Raw genomic sequence first — 16,709 nt, 5'->3', positions numbered from 1 at the left:
ATGTTTTAATGACAGGGCTTGGCAGTGTGTGGGGTGTAGTTTCCAGCACAGCACAGGTGCTGACATCATCATGCAAGGCGCTATGTTTCACTGGGCTGCTTCTAGGGCACAGGTCACAGGTCACATTGTCCAATTTCTCTGCCTAAGGTCAAAGGTCACTGAGGAGAGGAGCCCATCTAGCTCATGGAGCTGCTAGCAGCTGATTGATCCAATAATCTTGTCCAGGTGGTTCTTGAAGGATCTTGGGGAATCTGCTTCGGCAAACTGACTGAACAGTTGTATTCCAGCCTGTCCTAAGTTCCCGTTTTCAGGCCAACACAGTCTTCCCCTTACTTTTTGCTTGGGTTCTCAGATCCTGTTGGTCCCGAGGAAGAGATCTGGGCTGACTTTGTCACGTCTTTTCAGGGTTTACATTTATTTTTATGCAGCTTTATTGTCCATCCAGATGGGCGGAAGTTTGTCTTTGGCATCTCCAAAAAGAAACTACAAAAGTAAATAACTCTCAACTTAAAGTAAATACACATTAAAAGCAAACAATAGTTCTAGAAATGCAACAATAGATATACTGTATACACATCTTTCTCTGTCCATATTACACTAACACTAACTACCATTACACTAGCCCAGTTACGTCATACAGGAAACAGTCACTTAGCTGTGTTTATTATTCTGTACCAATTACTCTACAAATATACCACGCAAATTCTTGCATACATTTTTCTTGGTCACAACTATTCTAAACCACAACCCTGAAGGCAGCAGTTGAAACGGGGATTAGCAGTTGAAATGGGTCATCAATGATAAAATGAGATTTCCTTTCAACTGCAGTGTGATTCAGCTCTTTCAGCTGTTTCTGTCAACCACATGTTTTACTGGCAATATTAACAATTCTTGCCATTAAATGGTAGCATCAAGCACTCCTGTAGTCCTCTCTGCTCAAGGCTCAAGGCATTCTTGTTTCATCTGTGCACCTGTCTGTTTTGTGTAGCTCTCAGTTTGTCAATTACTACGCCAAGACAACATCAGAAATTTGGCAGTTTTGTGTTGTCCTTTCACCCCAATGTGCCTAGATGCTCTCTATAATCACTCTCTGGAAGACCCTGCAAAGTCCTTACTTTAACCTCCAGATAAAAGAGAAAAATGGAAAATGAGACAGTTCTATTAGATTATTAGTGTCATATTTTGATCAGGACATTGCACGCTAGAGATAAGTGGTTTTGGGCTAGAAAAAGAGTGTTTTATTTTTCAGTTGGCCTGGCCAAGCGGGCAGCGATAACAAAACCACAAACTCTGCTGCAGCAGATACAGGACTTATTCATGCCTCCGAGACTAACTTATTGCAACGGTTCAAATTTCAATAATAAGACAGATTAAGCTTTGCTATGTCCCCCTTCAGGCACTGACTATGGCTAGACAATTCTAGAATTCTAAACATTCTAGAATTCTAGAAGGCGATAAAGAATTGCAAATCTCTCCCTTTTTTGCCTGAGGTTTGCAAGCTTTGAGTTGCAAAATTCCCTTTAATTCACACCCGTGTAAAGTAGTTTGCTACTTAGAGTTTGCTCCTTACAGCTTTGCGCTCTGGGATATCAATATGGCTTTGTGGGAATTAAACAGAAACCCTCATTTGTCTTGTGCTTTTCCAAACACTGGAAAAAAATGTTCAGAAGCAGGTTGAAGTGAAGGAATGATCAGTTCAATTAAGGTTCCAACTAAGCGATCAGCAGGAAGTGGACCAAAACCAGCAGCCATCTGGGGTCAAGAGGTCAGATTAAATTTAGCCTGCCCAGATCTGTTGTGGCCATAGGCTTGCTGTCCACTGTTTTCCCAAGCTGAAGAAATAGGATCTTCTCTGTCTCATTCCCATTGCCACATGGCCTCAGAACACATTACCGAGCACAGCTAAATTTCTCAAAGAAGTATGAAGCAACGTCAAGGTTAAATGAAGCTTAAATTTCTTCATGGCTGTTTTGTAACTATCTTGTGATGACTGAAATCAGTGAGTGCTTTATTAGGCACAGGACGGTACAGGATTCTGACACAATAGCCTTTCGGATTTAATGTATGCTGGGTAAATATGCACAATCATGCACCCATACCTCATCAAGCTGACATGGTGGAACAGCAGTCAGCACAACTGCTGCTCTGTGGCTTCAGGATCCTGGCTTTTGGTAGCAGTCTGTCTATGTGGAGTCTGTGTGTTTCCTTCTGTTTCTTCCAAGCTCCCATGAGTTTGCTTCAAGAATGAAAGGGACTGAATAAGTGTCTGAATCCAAATGACTGTAACTGACCTGATTGACTCTTTTGATGTAGCCTGATGTTCAAGACGGTGCAGTATTTGCTGTGATTTCCAATTTTATGCAACTTAAAACTCTTAACATATACAGTATATACTGTGTTCAATTATTTCAGTTTTTATCACTCTGGACAATGTATTTTTTCATTCACTATGGAATTTTGCATCCCTCAGTAATTGTTATGAACGTAGGTCATTTTGGATGAAGTTGTCATCAGAAAAATTGCAGGCTTTGGACTTGCCAACACAAAAATGAAGGAAGTACTGTCACGTTAATTGCAGATGGCATTCTTAAGGATATTGCTTAATAGACAAAGGTCAGAGTAATATCCTTCCCTTTTCATCTGCAACTCCCACCACTGCTGGTGTTATAGACTGCTTTTCGACGTTCTTGCTGTTGATCCTTGTTGTTCTGAAGTGTGGAGAATTAACGTCAAGAAAATGGAGTTCCAATCGATCAGTCTCTCTTGTTCTTTTGCGCAGCTCCTCCTCCTTTTCCTCTCCGACTGCGGTAAGCTCCCTTTTTTTAATTTTACCACGAAAGCGTCCTGTGACTCCCAGTCCCCTGGGGTCCGGAATTGTAGCTCATTCAGTCTCCCAAATGGAAACGCTGACAGTCATGTTTCTGAGCACAACTTGCCAGTTCTGTTGCTGCATTCTCAGGCTGTAGGTATAAATATATCTATAAGGCTGGGCATTTATTCAGTAGATACACAATTGTTTGTGTGTTTGGTTACAAAGTATAACACAACATGAAAAGTGTTTACCTTCTTGGTTTAAGAGATATTCTGTAATCAGGACTGATAGAGAACTGAACATTTTTACAGTTCTTTCAGATTCTGTTTATTTCTTTGTTTATTCTGTTTGCATGTTTGGTTTGTACACAGTGAAGTTACTAGGTGGCAGTTTTTCTGAAGTGGATTTTGACTACTTTGACCTACTTGAACTACTCCAGCCTACTTTGACTGATGACTGCAACACAGACAGCTACAGTATAGCAATGCTTTTAGGAGGCAATATTTCATCATACTGTCATGAAAACTAGTGTCCAAAATGTCACTGTAAGAAGAAAACTGTAGTATTCTTTGGTAGGACCTGTACCCGACTGTCCACTTGAGATCAGCCCTCAGAGAGCTGTGGTGAGATATGGAGACCCAGTGATGGTGAACTGCACCACAACACAGACAGCCAGAGGAATGGGCTGGGAGGCTCCAGTTGGAGCTACAGGCATGAAAACAGGTGCCCAGTCTGTCACCTGGAATGTCAGCAGTCTGACTGATTGGACTGCAGAGCCTAAGTGCTACGGAAACTTCCTTACTGAGCCCAAGCAGTGCAGGAAGAATCTCAACATCAGTCTGTACAGTAAGTATCTTTTTGGTAACTATTGAGAATGTTAACTCCATAAATACTACATGCAACTATTCTATTAACTGAGGAAAAGCTGAAATATTTCACTTTGGGCCTATTTCATAAGCCTTACATGAAAACCCTGAAAAGATATTTACTTTAAGTGGTGGATCCAACTATCAAAGATAACATTTTAATTGAAAGGGATGAAACTGTCTTGTAAACCATACCAATCAAGATATGATGTATCAAATCACTGCGTTTGCAATGAGTCATTCAATAACCATAAAAATAATTAATGCACTAGTTATTGCATTTTGTTTGCAGAGTACCCAGACAGTGTCTCTGTCAATCAAACTGTCCCGATGGTGGAGGGGAGACAGTACCAGCTGCAGTGTGAGGTCCAGAACATCGCTCCTGTTCAGTACCTCACTGTGAACTGGTACAGAGGACAGATACTAATTCACAATCAGACCTTTTTTAACAACACTACTAGAACACCTGTGAATGTGTCTGCAACCCTCCTGTTCACCCCTGACAGAGCTGACAATGGACAGCAGCTCACCTGTGAGGCAGAGCTCAACCTGGGCCCAGAAGGACCACAGCCCCCTCCTGCAAATCAGTCTGATCCTCTCCGCATCGCCGTGCTGTGTGAGTTTATACCGCCTTACTCTGATTGTTTTGCAGTACAAACATAGTCTGTTCTTATTTTCCTGCCTGGGGAATCTTTCTTGATGTTATTTGTGTAAAAAGCTTTACAGACTGCAGGATCAGTGCAGAGACAGGAGTCTGTGTGGCTCCACTGAAGTCCTTCAAGTCCTGGTTTAAAGAGCGGTTTCTGTCTCCTGGAGCATTCATTTGTCAGTAGCGTCCCAGCGGAACTCCGCTCAAATGGAGAATGTTGACCTTAGGGCAGCTGCTGCTCGGTTCGTGGTGTCCCTGAAGCTGGAGGCTTTTGCTCTCCCTTCCAGTAAGTCTTCAAACAGGACAGCAAGGTCTGAAGAAAATGGTAGCCAACCCCAAAACACCTGGCAAGTTACGTGCACCAGCCCCCGCCACGCCACGCATCGTTCGCACTGAGCAGTGATTTCCTTGCCATGTTTCTCCTTACCTTCCTCAGACAAGCCCGTTTTCACCAGCACGGGGCCCACGGCCGTCCAAGTTCCTCCAGGCACCCGGATCTTCCTGAACTCCTCTGCCGACGGCAACCCTCCCCCCACCTTCGAATGGAAGTACTCCAGTGCTAGCAGGGTGCAGGTGACAACCAACCGGGACAGTTCGGTGGCGGCTGTCACTGTGAACTCTGAGGCCGACGCCGGTGCTTACACGTGCATCGCTGCGAATACAGAGGGGCGAGCCAGCCAGACGTTCACCATCGTGCTGTCCAATAGATTCAATGGAGGTGAGGCCGGTGTCGCACGCTTCTTTGGTGCGCTTGGAGCTGTATAGAAGCACACGTGCCTTTTGTTGGCAGGAGCATAGAGGCAGGCCTGCTCCTTGGGTCTGTGGTGTTGAAGGTCTTTGCCACTCAGCCACTAGAACATGGAGCTAGCGATGCCGCCCGATACTGGCAACACTGAGGATACAAACCAAGTTAACCTCTGGCAGTACTGACTTATTGGAGGGTTACAGGCTCAAATCCTGGTTTGCGGGGCTGCTTTTGCAACTGAGTGTTACGCTGGAGCAATCAGGAAGTGATGTGCATTACCCTTGGGCAAGGTCCTGCAATTCCCGATTGCTCCAGCGTAACACTCAGTTGTGCAAATGTCACTTCACTTAAAGAACTAGCCACACACACGAGCAATAGTCTGATATAGAGTGTATAACTTTAATGGAGTGTGATTCAGGGATATAGAAATATTATTTTCCCACTATTAATATGCAAACAATGTAATATGCAAAATATAAATCCCTGTTTAATTCAAAATTCTTCTTAGAATATATATAATATATCAACTTAAAAACTGAATAATTAGGACTAATAAACGAGTTTGGTTGGCCAGGGACAAGATAAGTTACAATTCAATCTCCAGAGAACTTTGAAAGAATAAGTATTATAGAATTGATGTAGTCTGCTCTTATTTGGGACAATAAGAAGTTTTTTTTTTTGCCTAACAGGTCAGTATCGAGAATGCATGGAGTAAAAAAAAACACAATATAATGACTTTCAAATGTCAGACAACAGCAACAAGGAACAATGAAAAAGCAGACATCACAACGCTCAAATCAGTGGGGATCATCTGTAGATAAGAATGTACTAATGATGAACCATGTGCTTCTTTTCTGACAGGTATTGTCGTGGCGATTGTGGTTCCGCTTATACTCCTCCTGGTAGGCGGCTTGATGGTCTTATACTGTGTGTTGAAGAAGAAATAGTGTCCCGACTTGTGAAACATCCGTGACAATCCAAAGGATTCGGGAGCGCAGGGAGGTCTGACGTCACAGGAATGATCTCCAGTTATTTTTCCTTCTTTCACAAACCACAAACCTGGGCCTCCTGCAACAACTTGGAAGAGTGAACAAAATCTGTTTGTAATGTGTTGCAATGGGGCAGAAGCCATTTGGACAGGCAGCTGTCTTTTCTTCGGATTTTGTAGTTATACTGTGGTTACTGCATCTCTCAGATGTTGTCCTCTCCTCTTATCCTTATACCAGCACCTTACAACTGCTCCAGTTTCTCCTTCTCTTTTTAGAAGTGAAGTATTTACTGTATTTCTACAGCAGCAAAGAGCCGTCCAAGGTAAGATGGTGGAGGCCGGTTCTTTCAGAAATGTCAGAAATGGAAATTTCAGAAGGAATATGCGGGCAAATGGATTCAGATTTTCACACACTGCCTGTGACTGCACATTTTTTTAAGTATGGCTGTTCAACATCCGTTATATTTGACTAACTTCTGAATAAATTTCACTTCCCGTCTTTCAATGCTGATGCCTGTTATTCGGTATTTCAGTGATGTGCGTATACTGTAGCATACAATTCCAAGGCTGGGTTTTGAAGAGGGTTCAAAACACCCCTTTTTCATGCGAGTGCGGCTTAATGTTTGGGGTTCACACGCCCGGGGAAAGCGCGCTTGTGTTTCAAACGCCTCTCTGAGTTTAATAACCGACGCCGGATCAGAAGATGGAGAACAGTCGGAATGACATCACGAAAGCGTCCAAGCCGTGACCCAGATCCCGCAATAAACCCTTCCTCCACGTGCTCCCTTCTGTGACGCAGATCAAGAGTGGAGTAACGGCGTCAGCACGCAAGGATAATGGGACACCTACGCAGGACATCCCTCGTTGTTTTAGAGATGACGGTGAAAATGCTTTCTGCTGTTGCTGTTTTTTCGCCGCCGCTTCTTTTCAGGCGGCTATGTGTACGCCGGCAAAGTTTTTTTTTACAAATAATTTTTCATTCTCCGCTCACAGTTTGATGAAACTGAATGTTTTCTTGTCTGCCCCTGCATAAAAGTAGGGACACACCGTGTCCATCCATGTTGAGCAGGCTTGAGACGGGCGAAGTAAATGACAACTTGGTGGTACATGAACTGCACTATTCATAGCTTTGTACTATTAAATGCATTTCATCTCAGTACGAAAATGACAGTATGAGGCAAATAACGCGTTCTTTAACGTTGATCAGGATTGATTCCAAGTTGTCAAAGTAAAATAAATAAGGTAAACTTTGCAATAACTCAGAACTTTGCCCTATTAAATACTTAATCTTTCCCTTCACAAAATACACCGTACTGTAGGTAAAGTTTCGTCAGTCGAAATGGGACAATAGCTTTATGTCAGCACTTTGTACCTTAAACTTTCTCAATTCCACTTTATGAATCTAAAGTAGCCTCATTAAATTTTGTTTTTAGAAAAAATATAATGAGTTAACTAAAATTGAATTTGACTAACACTTGAATATTTTATTCTCCGCGACAATATACTGCTTTGATAGGGTAGAAAAATAAACCGTCAAAACGTCACCATTAAGCGAGGAATTGGAGGTGATTTCCTTCAGCGAAGTCTGCTCTGATGCGGACTGCAGGGCGATGATGGTGCTGGTGAGCCCCCTCGCGAAACACAAATTAGAAATGGACCGTAAGCCTTTGCAGCCCTGAGCAGCAACCCAAGTGTGCGTACTGAGACACGGACCTATTTTCTGGAACAGTTATTTGCAGGTCCACACCAGCATCGAAACTGCGAAAGAGCATGTGTTCCAAAAGCACAGGGCGTGGCTGCGATCGTCAAACCTAGTTGGTCACGTTTAAGGAAAAATGCACAAACATGACACCCCAAACCATGTCTTACAGCCCTGCTATTAAGACTTTTTGACCCACTGAGTGTACTGAATCACGCCCTTACCTCATTGCAGTGAAGCAGAGGGACAGAGTGTCAAAAACATATTACTCTAAGTAGACATTTTTCCTCTCAGCAAACCAGAAGCAAGCTGCTTTTAAATGCATTTTAAAATGTACTTGTTTATGTTCAATTGACAGTGCTGCCTGCAATTTCACTTCTTTGCTCTTTGGAATTTAATCCGAACCCGTTTCCTGTTTAGCTAACAGCACTTCCTGTGGGTGAGCGCACATGTGCTGTGAGTATTGTTTGTGCTTTTTCAGTTGAGATGGTTATTCCATTAGGCCATGAGTTGCTGGTGCCAAAAGGAAACTTTCCTTGGAAGAGGGAAGATTCTTCAATCCTAAGGTCCTCGATCTAACAGCAGATTTATCCCTGGAAATCCTCAATTCTCACTGCTGGAGTGTACTGTCTGCAGGGTCTCTCTTGCTGTGGTTAATATCAGTGCTGTCTCTGCTGGAGTGTACTGTCTTCAGGGTCTCTCTTGCTGTGGTTAATATCAGTGCTGTCTCTGCTGGAGTGTACTGTCTGCAGGGTCTCTCTTGCTGTGGTTAATATCAGTGCTGTCACTGTTGGAGTGTTCTGTCTGCATGGTTTCTCTTGCTGTGGTTAATACCAGTGCTGTCTCTGCTGGAGTTTACTGTCTCCAGGGCCTCTCTTGCTGTGGATAATACCAGTGCTGTCTCTGCTGGAGTGTACTGTCTGCAGGGTCTCTCTTGCTGTGGATAATACCAGTGCTGTCTCTGCTCGAGTGTTCTGTCTGCAGGGTTTCTCTTGCTGTGGTTAATACCAGTGCTGTCTCTGCTGGAGTTTACTGTCTCCAGGGCCTCTCTTGCTGTGGATAATACCAGTGCTGTCTCTGCTGGAGTGTACTGTCTGCAGGGTCTCTCTTGCTGTGGATAATACCAGTGCTGTCTCTGCTCGAGTGTTCTGTCTGCAGGGTTTCTCTTGCTGTGGTTAATACCAGTGCTGTCTCTGCTGGAGTGTACTGTCTGCAGGGTTTCTCTTGCTGTGGTTAATGCAGAACTGTTAGATGACACAGTATAAGTCATTCCTTTTTCCATTGCAACCTGTTGCCATTCAATGTGAAAAGCAGAGGAATGTGTAGCCAAAGCACAATAAAATCGTGGCAAATGAGTTGCAAATCATGACACCAACTGCACGGAGAACCATACATTTTCTGACCTCCTCATCCAACTCATGATCCCAAAAGCCAATTAACCTAAAGGTACTGTATGTCTTTGGACTATGTGAGGAAACCAGAGCACTTGGGGGAAACCCACACGAAAACAAGGAGAACAGATGTACAAACGACAAAGACAGCACCCCAGGTCTGGAATTGAATGCAGAGCCCCAGCACTGAGAGAATGTTAACCTCTGCGCCCCCAGTTTGCAAAGCAAAAATATGCACAGCGCAATGCCTGACAAAACACAATGAGTTTCCAGAAGATCAGCCTCTTTCACAAATGGTTCTCTTATTCCCGCTAGTGCTCTCCTAACACCTGTATGAACATCAATCTCCCACCGCCTGCCCTAGATTTCCCTTCCCATGCTGCCCTGCGCCACGGACCTCAGCCAGAAGGTGGACTGTGTTGACAGCAATGCAAGGCCAGCTGCTGGCAAAGGGCTTGTTTACCAAGCAGATCCCATGAGTCTGTGGTGGCGGGGGGAGTGGGAAACCTGTCAGGGAATCTGATTTCGGAAAACTGCTCCCAAGGGACCCAACCTGGTCTCCCTGCGTGTGCAAAGATGGGAAGGAAGCTTGTCTGGGAAACAGCTGTGATGTGCACTTCCAAAATCCATGGTCCTCCCTTCTCCTGTTTCCAAAAACACAGTTCTCAAAGCTGGGAACAAAACCACTTGTTGATTCTCTTTTCTGCGGACAGAATATTACAGGAGACAAAATGAAGCTACGTGGGCTGTGGATTACCAGCATCTTGGGGATCATCTTCACCTGTGACACAGGTAACACATATCTGGACATATTTCTTTCCTGGGCGGGATAGTATTTTAAACAAAGGGTTCCCACTGATCTGTCCCTCTTCTGCATTCAAGAGAACTTGGAGGGGAAAGCTGACATCCTCCTTTTACATTGAGAACTGTTTTCTCTGAACTAGGACATTTTGAAACCATCCCACTCCAGTGTCATTGCAGTGAGATACAGCAGTTTGAGTGCGAGGATCTAGGATGACTTTGCCGTTTCCTGCTCAGGTGTTCAATACCCGAAGCCGACCCACCGTCTCCTAGCCCAGTCCTTCCTCTAGCCAGCGATCACAGCAAGTGAAGCCTCCTCCTCGGTCCTCTGTGGGGCTTTGTCCTCGCTGAGGGGTGTTGATCAGTGCAGTAAGGTTAGGGCGAAAGACCTTCTACCTGTTCTCAAACCGACAGGCTCAGAGCCCTGGGAGGCAATGCTTTCTGTTCTGTTGCTCCAAGGCTGTGGACTGATCTCCTAGCTCATAGGAGATTCATCATTGCTCTGTACCACGAGAACGAAATCATGTGATGACTACACACTTCCTGTGTGACATCCTTGAGGTGTGATGTGTATTTGGGAGAAACCAGTTAGCTAAGGAATTGGCACCTGCTCTCTGCCTGCGCTGTGTTCATGTGAAATGGACCTGACCTGTGGCGTTTGCCATCACCTCTCTTTCAGAGACAGTCAGAGAACGTGGGGAAAATGAATCTTAAAATAGTTACTAATCACAGGAGGTCATTCAGCCCATCTAGCCCATTCTGTAGATAGTAGTTAATTGATCCCAGGATCTTATCCAGCTGTATCGGCTTCAACGATTTTTTTTAAGAGCTCTGTAAAGATTCAACCTTCCTGTAAATGAGGAAGAAAACCATAATCCTTCTCTTTACCGAGGGGTATTAGATGCTTATTGTTATTCAGTGTTTTAAAATGATTTCTGAAACATCATGCATTCGTCTACAGGAGCTGTCCCAGAGTGTCCACTTGAGATCAGCCCTCAGAGAGCTGTGGTGAGGTATGGGGACCCAGTGACAGCGAATTGCGCTGCAACACAGACTCCCAGAGGAATGGGCTGGGAGGCAACAGTTGGGTCTACAGGCATGAAAACAGGTGCCCAGTCTGTCACCTGGAGTGTCAGCAGTCTGACTGATTGGACTGTAGAGCCTAAGTGCTACGGAAACTTCCTTACTGAGCCCAAGCAGTGCGGGAAGAATCTCAACATCATTCTGTACAGTGAGTAGTCTTTTATTATTGATATAAATTGAAAATATGTCTCCTCCTGTAATCAGATGCTTAGGGGAATTGCTAACAGTCTCAGAAGCAATAAATCAGTGTGTTGGTGTGGTCAGGTGAAGGATAATTCACATTATCACATGCATGAATCACAGCAACTGCATTTGTGAGGTCTTCATGTCTTTTCGTTTTTTTGTCGTAAGGCACGGTGCTCAGAAATGATGCTACTATGGTTTGCTGCTGTGTAGTCGCACTGAATACTGGCCTGGTGCTTATAGATGGCCCCCTTCCACTAAGAACACTAGTTTGTGACTGTAATTTTTTACTTTCTGCGTGTTCTAATGGGTGATGTTGTTTTAAATAATAATATTAATAATAATAATAAACTTTATTTTATATAGCGCCTTTAAAGGTGACTTCTCAAAGCGCTTTACAGGATGACAATAACAATAAATAAGAAGACTACAACAATAAATAAGAAAACTTCACAAGACAGGACACAATTATAATTACAACAATACAACAATAACAATAGAGGAGACCGTGGAAGATGGTATTAAGAAGAGCAGAGGGGTGAAGAATGGAACCAGTTAAGTAAAGGCTTTTCCGAAGAAGAAGGTTTTGAGTCTGGATTTGAAGGAGTTTAGAGAAGGTGACTCTCTAATATCCTTGGGCAAAGAGTTCCAGAGCTTGAGCTAAATGGTGAAATAGGTTCGTGGTGTTGCCTGTCTTTGCTGGCACAGATCTGCGGCACAGTTTGCAGTGCACGCTGCTCTGTTTTATGTCTGATCGTAAAAAGCCAAAATATCTCCAAATTACCTAAGTTGAATGACCTTTTCTGTCGACGATGTCATCTTCCTTCAAGCCGGTCGTTGGCAGCACTACATTTGCTTCAGTGTCGCTCATTTCTCCACTCTAACTACAATCCTGTCAGCCACCACCGTGTGGGTAAACAACACCATGTTAGCTGCCCGGTCTGCAACACGCACGCGCACTCGCGCAGTATTTTGTGCGCATGCGCATATCATGCACAAAGCATAAACATATATATTGAACATTTATCGAACTTTTGTCAAAATTATATCGAGGAAAATTATATCGCGATAATTATCGTTATCGAATTATCGCCCAGCATTATCTACAATCCTCCATTCTGAATGCACTTCTTCATCCAGAAGCAGAACATAAGATGGGTCTCAGACAGGAGGAAGTCACTGAGCCCATGTTGGTCAGATTGGCGAAAGTCAGAAAGCTTTTGATTCAGCAGTGCAGCCCTTCTGTGAGAACACTGCACGCCCTGTCATGTGTGTTCCGGGCACCAGTGGTGAATTGCGCAAGTCCAGAAGGCTGGCCTCCTGGCTACTGGGTGTCCTGGTTGAGCCCTGTTGTGAGAGCCACTGTCCCAGTGAAGGTATGGTGGAAAGCACTGAGTTCAGAAAAGGTTCGTTTTAAATGCATATAAATGAACTTTGAACATGTGAGGAAGGGTTGATTCCGAAATGATGGCATATCCATCCATCTTCAAGAACCATATGATCATGAGTAGGGTGGTGGTGAATGAAAGCCTGGATACACCCAGAATGGGATGCCAGGCCATTATAGAGCATGCATACATAAGGGACAATTTAGAGATTAACTTAAGCATCATGTCTTTGGACTGTGGGAGGAAAATGGAAAAACACACATGGACACAGGGAAGAAATCAACAGAGGTGGTGACCCTTACTGGACTCAAGAACTGTGAGGTAGCAATGCTTCATGCTGTGTCACTGTTATGCCTTGTCCATCCATCCATTTTTTTAACCACTTTATCCAGTACAGGGCTTCAGGGGAGCTGTAGCTTATTCTGACAAGCAACAGGTGCAAGGTGGGATACGCCTATGAGAGGACGCCAATCCATCACAGGGCACACATACACAAAAACACAGACACGGACTCCCACCACAAAGGAAAGTTACATCTCCAGATTTAGATATCCCCTGCCACTGACATAAAATGCAAAACAAACTTTAAATTTAAGCTTGATCCTTGGAAATAGCAACAAGACAAGGGATTGCTAAGGTAACTGCTGCAGTGGTACAAGCAGAAGATGAGCAACTTTTATAAAATGTGAATAAATGTAAAACAGTTGAGTCCTTAAAAAAAGAGAAACCTTTCAGCTTTGTTGTCTTCACAGAGTACCCAGACAGTGTTTCTATCATCTCTGACAGCCCAGTGGTCCAGATGGTGGAGGGGAGACAGTACCAGCTGCAGTGTGAGGTCCAGAACATCGCTCCTGTTCAGTACCTCACTGTGAACTGGTACAGAGGACAGACACTGATTCACAGTCAGACCTTTTCTCACAACACTACTAGAACACCTGTGAATGTGTCTGTGAGACACCTGTTCACCCCTGACAGAGCTGACAATGGACAGCAGCTCACCTGTGAGGCAGAGCTCAACATGGGCCCGGAAGGACCACAGCCCCCTCCTGCAAAGAGGGCAGAACCCTTGAGGGGTATTGGACTGTGTGAGTTTCTACAACATTAACTTGGTTATTTTGCAGAACAATGCAAACTATTCTTTTTGATCAGTCTGTAGAACAGAAATCCCATTGTGAATCCCATTGTGAATCCCATTGTTGTGGTGTGAGCATATTTGATTTCACCCTACAGACCATCAGTAAACAGACTATTTGTTCATATTCTGTTACGGCGGTGAATATCCAGAACTATATCATAATTGCATTGCATGTTGTCCAAGGCTCAGAAACCTGAAAGTGGAGGTGGAGTTCCTGTCTGCATGAGTTCATCTCAGCTCGTGCATACCTTGAACATATACGGGACACATACTTGTTAGGTCCTTTCTAAGAAGACAATACCAGCACTGAGCCCGCTTCTGTACTTTTCAGCTGTTTATTTCAACTTCTGAACCACAGGCTGTTATCTTAATAAGTGTAGTTAATTTGATCGTTAACTGCTGGAACTGTTGTTGCCTTTTACTGTGATAGAGGCTTCAATGTCAGTGTTGATAAAATGCAAACTGGTCTTAATTAAGAATATCAGCCAGTCCTCTTTCTTATGACAGGCTTAAATTTTACAGCCCAGCTATAATGAAAGTCACATTAAGAATGACATAGTTTCTATAATCACTTTAATAATAATAATTATTAATAATTGCTTACACTTATATAGTGCTTTTTCTGGACACTCCACTCCAAGCCCTTTACAAGTAATGGGGACTCCCCTCCACCACCACCAATGTGCAGCATCCACCTGGATGATAGTATTACACTAATTGTATTATTTGAAGACAGTTTACTGCAGTTCATTATAGATGACTCTAAAACTAAAAACTTTCATCATTGCTGCAAACAATTATAAATGTATTTTTATAATGGCGTGTGTATTGAAAACCTGTTCCTCTTTCCATTGTGGTGACAAGTCTGTAAATCACACACATGTACCGGAATGTATTGTCTCTGTTGAATTCAATATTGCGTTCTCTTTAAATCATTTTGTATTTACATATTTTGACAGCTCAAAACTTAGATGTGTCTGACCTGGGAAAAATGATCCAGGGATTGCCAGATGTGAATGTTGCCATAGCAGCGGCCCTGGAGAAAATGAATCGCATCCTGTTTCTGGAGGAGAAGAAGATCAAGTTAGAGATTGAAAAACTTGAATTAGAAAAAAGAAAATTGCTCCTGGAAATAGCCAAATTGTCAGAGCGCTGAACTTCTCAGCCATAGCCAAAAACCTGTGCTTTTTTGTACCCCCAAAAATACAGCTTGAATTAGAATATTCTGCCTCTCATATTGAAGCACGCAGACAGTGTCTCTGGCAGCTATAGAGTAGAGATTATTACAAGATGAAAGCATTTATATCCTAAAGCAGTGGCTCTTAACATTGACCTCAGCCTGCACCCTGCTGGTTGCACTCTGGTCCTCAAAATCTGTTCTCGCAGAGAAGGTAGTCAGTTCTTTAAACCTGAGATAGCTATAGAATGAAAAGGGCAGAATGTTATATTCTGTTGATTTCACAGTAAAATTAAGAATACATGGAAAAAAACACACTTTTGATGTTTACCTTAAAATACAAAGGTTTGATGAAACAAAGCGGTTGTACTTACATGTCTGTGCTTAATTTGTTTTTGATGATTTACCTTCGAAAAAACCCAGGCATGTCTTGTACCCCCAGAAAGGGCATCTCACCCCCCCAGGGAATGTGTGGACCCCAGGTTAAGAACCACTGTTCTAATGTGGTAATATCAAGTTAAAAATATGTGATACTAGCTGTACAACCTATTTAACAAATGTATGCAAAATCGCAAAAAATGTTATTAAACAAGAATGCAAAATATATCTTTGATATTTCAAAATTCTGTAGTCACATAATACAAATAAATAGGGTTAAAATAATAAATTACTGGGATGTATTTTTCTTTACTGGGATGTCATTACTGGGATGTATTTTAGACCAGGACTGCTCCTGAAGGGTCAGTGTGTCTGCAGGTGTTTCATGTCTTTTAATAACATTTAATTTGTACACTATATTGACATTTTCTTAAATTACCCTCCTGGGGATGAATAAAGCATTTGAATTGAATTAAAGCAACACCACCCGAGAAGCTGGGTGAAACTGTTAAACTGGACCAGTTAAGCTGACTGACTTAGTTAAGAGCTGAGCTGGGATGAAAACCTGCAGTCCAGGGTTGGAGACCCCTGCTTCAGATAGTTCTTGTGTTTCTGGCTTATATACATGTATGTTTATACCAAAATTAGATTGCTGATTGATTTATCTGTAGAGTTTTAACTTTGTCAATAGAAGAACAGCTTCCACTGGTTTCTAAGATACATCATTGCCATGCCAGCCATGTTTGGGACTGAGAAGACAGACACACAGTTTTGTTATTTCTTGATACTGTCATGCTGGAGTGCTAGAGTGCAAGCTAATGTTACCACAGCAGCCAGCGACGCCTCTAACTCACCTGTCAGTCAGCCAGTTGCCGTGGTTACACAGTTGGACAGGAAGCCTGTTCAACCTGTGCCAAATAACTTCTACTCCCATCTCAGGTGGAGCAGGTTATTTAAGTCCTGCCTAGATAGCACTCTAGACACTAAGCCAGTTTGTGTTTCAAATTGGCATTCCCTCCTTGTGGCTCCCCCTGGACTCTGACCCTGCTTCATTTTGACCTTGTCTCTTGGATTTTTCCTTTTATTTCTGAACTGTGAAACACTTGGCTTTGAACCTCGCTTGCTTGTTAGACCCCCCTCTAGGATGTGCCTTATGTGCTGTGTCTCCGTGTCTCCTGGCTTTGACCCTTGCTTGTTTCCTGACTGCGAATCTGGGCTGCGTTTTGCTTGCCTCATACCTCACTAGCCTGTGCCTGCTCAGTCGCCTATTCCTCCAAAGACTTGGGCTCTTCTCGAGACCAGCTACGAGCAGCGGCGTTACATATCCTACTTCTGCAGGGACAAGGCTTTTCATTTCATAACCAAAGGTTACGACCGGACAAGGTGGCTGCTGGGTGACACATGGGTGGGGCTG

General features: G+C 43.4%; 2 protein-coding genes across 2 annotated transcripts; both read left to right on the top strand.

Moving 5' to 3' along the window:
* Nucleotides 1-2,646: 2,646 nt before the first annotated feature.
* LOC138241844 (intercellular adhesion molecule 2-like) lies at nt 2,647-6,559 on the top strand. Its single transcript, XM_069195780.1, has 5 exons — nt 2,647-2,807; nt 3,389-3,658; nt 3,971-4,294; nt 4,764-5,045; nt 5,934-6,559. The coding sequence occupies exons 1-5, from the start codon at nt 2,738-2,740 to the stop codon at nt 6,017-6,019; spliced, it is 1,032 nt and encodes a 343-aa protein (XP_069051881.1). The 5' UTR covers nt 2,647-2,737; the 3' UTR covers nt 6,020-6,559.
* A 3,239-nt stretch (nt 6,560-9,798) lies between these two features.
* LOC138241845 (intercellular adhesion molecule 2-like) lies at nt 9,799-15,584 on the top strand. Its single transcript, XM_069195781.1, has 4 exons — nt 9,799-9,942; nt 10,913-11,182; nt 13,358-13,690; nt 14,700-15,584. Exons 1-4 carry the CDS (start codon nt 9,882-9,884, stop codon nt 14,894-14,896), a joined length of 861 nt encoding a protein of 286 aa, XP_069051882.1. The 5' UTR covers nt 9,799-9,881; the 3' UTR covers nt 14,897-15,584.
* Nucleotides 15,585-16,709: the final 1,125 nt, after the last annotated feature.

Source organism: Lepisosteus oculatus, chromosome 11 (assembly GCF_040954835.1).
Source record: "Lepisosteus oculatus isolate fLepOcu1 chromosome 11, fLepOcu1.hap2, whole genome shotgun sequence".
Classification (NCBI taxonomy): Eukaryota; Metazoa; Chordata; class Actinopteri; order Semionotiformes; family Lepisosteidae; genus Lepisosteus; species Lepisosteus oculatus.
Note: the sequence above shows the minus strand (reverse complement) of the source record. Positions and strands in the feature narration are given on the sequence as shown.

Bases quoted from the DNA above. Each gene is read 5' to 3' on its own strand.
- LOC138241844 (XM_069195780.1), top strand. From the start codon at position 2,738: ATGGAGTTCCAATCGATCAGTCTCTCTTGTTCTTTTGCGCAGCTCCTC. The intron at 4,295-4,763 runs GTGAGTTTATAC...TACCTTCCTCAG, and splicing joins TCTCCGCATCGCCGTGCTGT to ACAAGCCCGTTTTCACCAGC. The intron at 5,046-5,933 runs GTGAGGCCGGTG...CTTTTCTGACAG, and splicing joins GTCCAATAGATTCAATGGAG to GTATTGTCGTGGCGATTGTG.
- LOC138241845 (XM_069195781.1), top strand. From the start codon at position 9,882: ATGAAGCTACGTGGGCTGTGGATTACCAGCATCTTGGGGATCATCTTC. The intron at 11,183-13,357 runs GTGAGTAGTCTT...TTGTCTTCACAG, and splicing joins TCTCAACATCATTCTGTACA to AGTACCCAGACAGTGTTTCT. The intron at 13,691-14,699 runs GTGAGTTTCTAC...ATATTTTGACAG, and splicing joins CTTGAGGGGTATTGGACTGT to CTCAAAACTTAGATGTGTCT.